The sequence below is a fragment of the Aquarana catesbeiana genome, linkage group LG03, assembly GCF_042186555.1.
Source record: "Aquarana catesbeiana isolate 2022-GZ linkage group LG03, ASM4218655v1, whole genome shotgun sequence".
Lineage (NCBI taxonomy): Eukaryota > Metazoa > Chordata > Amphibia > Anura > Ranidae > Aquarana > Aquarana catesbeiana.
Window position 1 is genome coordinate 694,992,883 of NC_133326.1, and position 2,849 is coordinate 694,995,731.

At 34.8% G+C, this 2,849-nt stretch overlaps 1 protein-coding gene across 1 annotated transcript; it reads right to left on the reverse strand.

Moving 5' to 3' along the window:
- Positions 1–209: 209 nt before the first annotated feature.
- LOC141134816 (olfactory receptor 5G26-like) lies at positions 210–956 on the reverse strand. Its single transcript, XM_073624250.1, has one exon. It carries the CDS (start codon positions 954–956, stop codon positions 210–212), a length of 747 nt encoding a protein of 248 aa, XP_073480351.1.
- Between the last annotated feature and the right edge of the window lie 1,893 nt (positions 957–2,849).

Below are 2,849 nucleotides of genomic sequence, written 5' to 3' on the forward strand. Positions count from 1 at the left end.
TATATATATATATATATATATATATATATTATACAGTATATGCACAGTATACAGCATATAGTTGGATATAATATACTATTATATCATATTTTTTTAAAATATTATTATTATTATTATACAGGATTTACATAGCGCTGACAGTTTAGGCAGCTCTTTACAACTTGAATATTTACTTTTCTATCACATTTGCATTTTTAACTTAAAATAAATTATGATTTTATTTTTTCAGAAGCTTTTTTAAACTCCTTGTTCCTGAATGTGTATATGATTGGATTAAGCAATGGAGTCATTACAGTGTAAAAGAGGGAGAGGACCTTGTTTAGAATATCTAGTTGACCTTTTGTTGGAATCAAATACACAGCGATTAGCGTCCCATAAAAAATGCACACTACGGTCAAGTGAGAGCTGCAAGTGGTGAAGGCTTTTTTTCTTCCTGTAATTGATTTAATTTTGAGGATGCTTATAACAATTAAGCTATACGATATAACAATTAATATAAAAGGTGCTACAGCGCAGATGAAAGCTACAACATAGGCCTGATTATGGATCCATGAAGTATCGGAACAGGAAAGCTCAAGTATGGGTTCATAGTCACAGAAGAAGTGATAAATGATGTTTGGTCCACAGTAGTATAGACTGCATAAAGAAATGAAATCAACCAATGCCATTATAAAACCCAGTAACCAAATGGTAATCACTGATTTAATGCAAGTAGATTGGTTCATTATAGAGTTGTAATGCAGGGGCTTACAAATAGCCAAATACCGGTCATAGGACATCACAGTCAGTAGAAAACACTCCGAGGCCTCAGCATGTGCAAAGAAGGAGAACTGGATGATACATCCAGCAAGAGACATAGTACATCCATCATGTAAGATGATATAAAGAAGGTTGGGAAGAATATCTGTAGACAGAATTATATCAAACAATGATAGTTGGGTGATGAAGAGGTACATGGGAGACTGAAGTGTTTTACTCAGATGAAATAAAACCACAATAAAAAGATTTCCAGAAATAATAACACAATATATGAAAAACAGCACCAAGAAAAAAATAATTTTTATGCTTTTTAGATTTGGAAAACCTGTTAGTACAACACAGGTTATATTATTGTGATAGCCCACCTGGTAAAATAATATAAAAATACATAATATATTAGGTTATAATCAGCAGAAAATCCATTATGCTCACCTTCTCACAATTCTGGTGGAGGGCAAAACAAAAACAACATTAAATCTGAAATGTATCCATTCAATTTTGAAAAGATCCTTTTTCAATACTTCCTTTTTCAAACTATCCAGCTAAGTTTTACCCTTTCTACATAATTCTTTTGTTTTTCTCTGCAAAACATGGTCACATTGTTCTGTATTTTTTTTTAGGTAATTAACACAAAAATGAAAAACAATTCAGCTTAATATTATTTGTTGGTGTACACCCCTTTTTTCATTTGTTTTTATTGGGTTTAAAAGGTAAAATGTACAAACATAGTACAAACAGATTAAAAGAAGGGTACAACAGGTACAGAGTATGCAATAGACAAAGGTCCAAAATCTGACACAATATCAAATGTCAAAATACAAAGTGGCAGAAAGGAAGTACATTAATTTCAAAGTGTTCCAGTTCATCCACATTTGCCATTGTTTCTCAAGGCTCTACCTATTACCTTGTTTATTAGCTAACATGGCTTCATACTTGTAATTTAAGTGAATAATCTCAATGGCTGCCAAGAGGTTTAAGGCTTTATCCAATTTCCAACTTCTCGCTATAAGTAGTCTGACCGCCAGTAATATATGAGTAAATAAAGTGCGATACGATAAGGAAAAGTGATCTATGCCAAGATTAGGAATCGCTAAGCCAGGCTCTGGTGATGTGAAAATGTCTGTTATGTTAGAAATTAACCAAAAATGTTCCGCCAGAAGCCAGTGAGATGCTTACATGTCCAAAACATATATAGCATTACCAGTGTCCTCACAGCCTCTCCAACATAGGTGAGAGATTGTCAAGAGAAATTTAGACAGATGAAAAGGTGTAAAGTACCACCGTAAAGTTATTTTCTGGGATGGTTCCCAATGGTTAACACAATGGGAAGCCTTATGCCTCGTACACACGATCGGATTTTCCGACATCAAATGTTGGATGTGAGCTTGTTGGCGGAAAGTCCGACCATGTGTATGCTCCATCGGACATTTGTTGACGGACTTTCCGCCAACAAATGTTGGCTAGCATGTTCTCAAATTTTCCACCAACAAATGTGTGTTGTCAGACTTTCCGATCCTGTGTACACAAGTCCATCAGGCAAAAGTCAAACGTACAAACACGCATGCTCAGAATCAATGCTCACCAAACACAACATTAGCAGAAGGAGCCCAAAGGGTGGCCCATGACTATTGAACTTCCTTTTTATCAGCTCGCGTATGTCCTGTACGTCACTACGAATTGTTGGCCAACATTTGTGTGACCGTGTGTATGCAAGATAAGTTGGAGCCAACAACCTTCGAACAAAATTCCATAGTTTTGCTGTCAGAAAGTCTGATCGTGTGTACGAGGCATTATACACTGATTTGATGTACACCTCTAAACCATATTGTCTAGCATTCTAATATGCCACTTGATAATTAAATATAAAATTATCAATAAGTTAGGCTCAAACAAGATATTGATCCATGATAGACAGCCTTACACAACTAAAGTGGTTTTGATCCAGTGAAACCAATTAAAAACAACAATTTCACTGACCATTTGATTATCCAAGATTACATTTTATGAAGATCCTTTTGTAATTTGTCACTATCCTGTTAAGTGTTAAGAATTCTCCCTAATGGTGGGCATACACAAGCAGAAAAAGCATT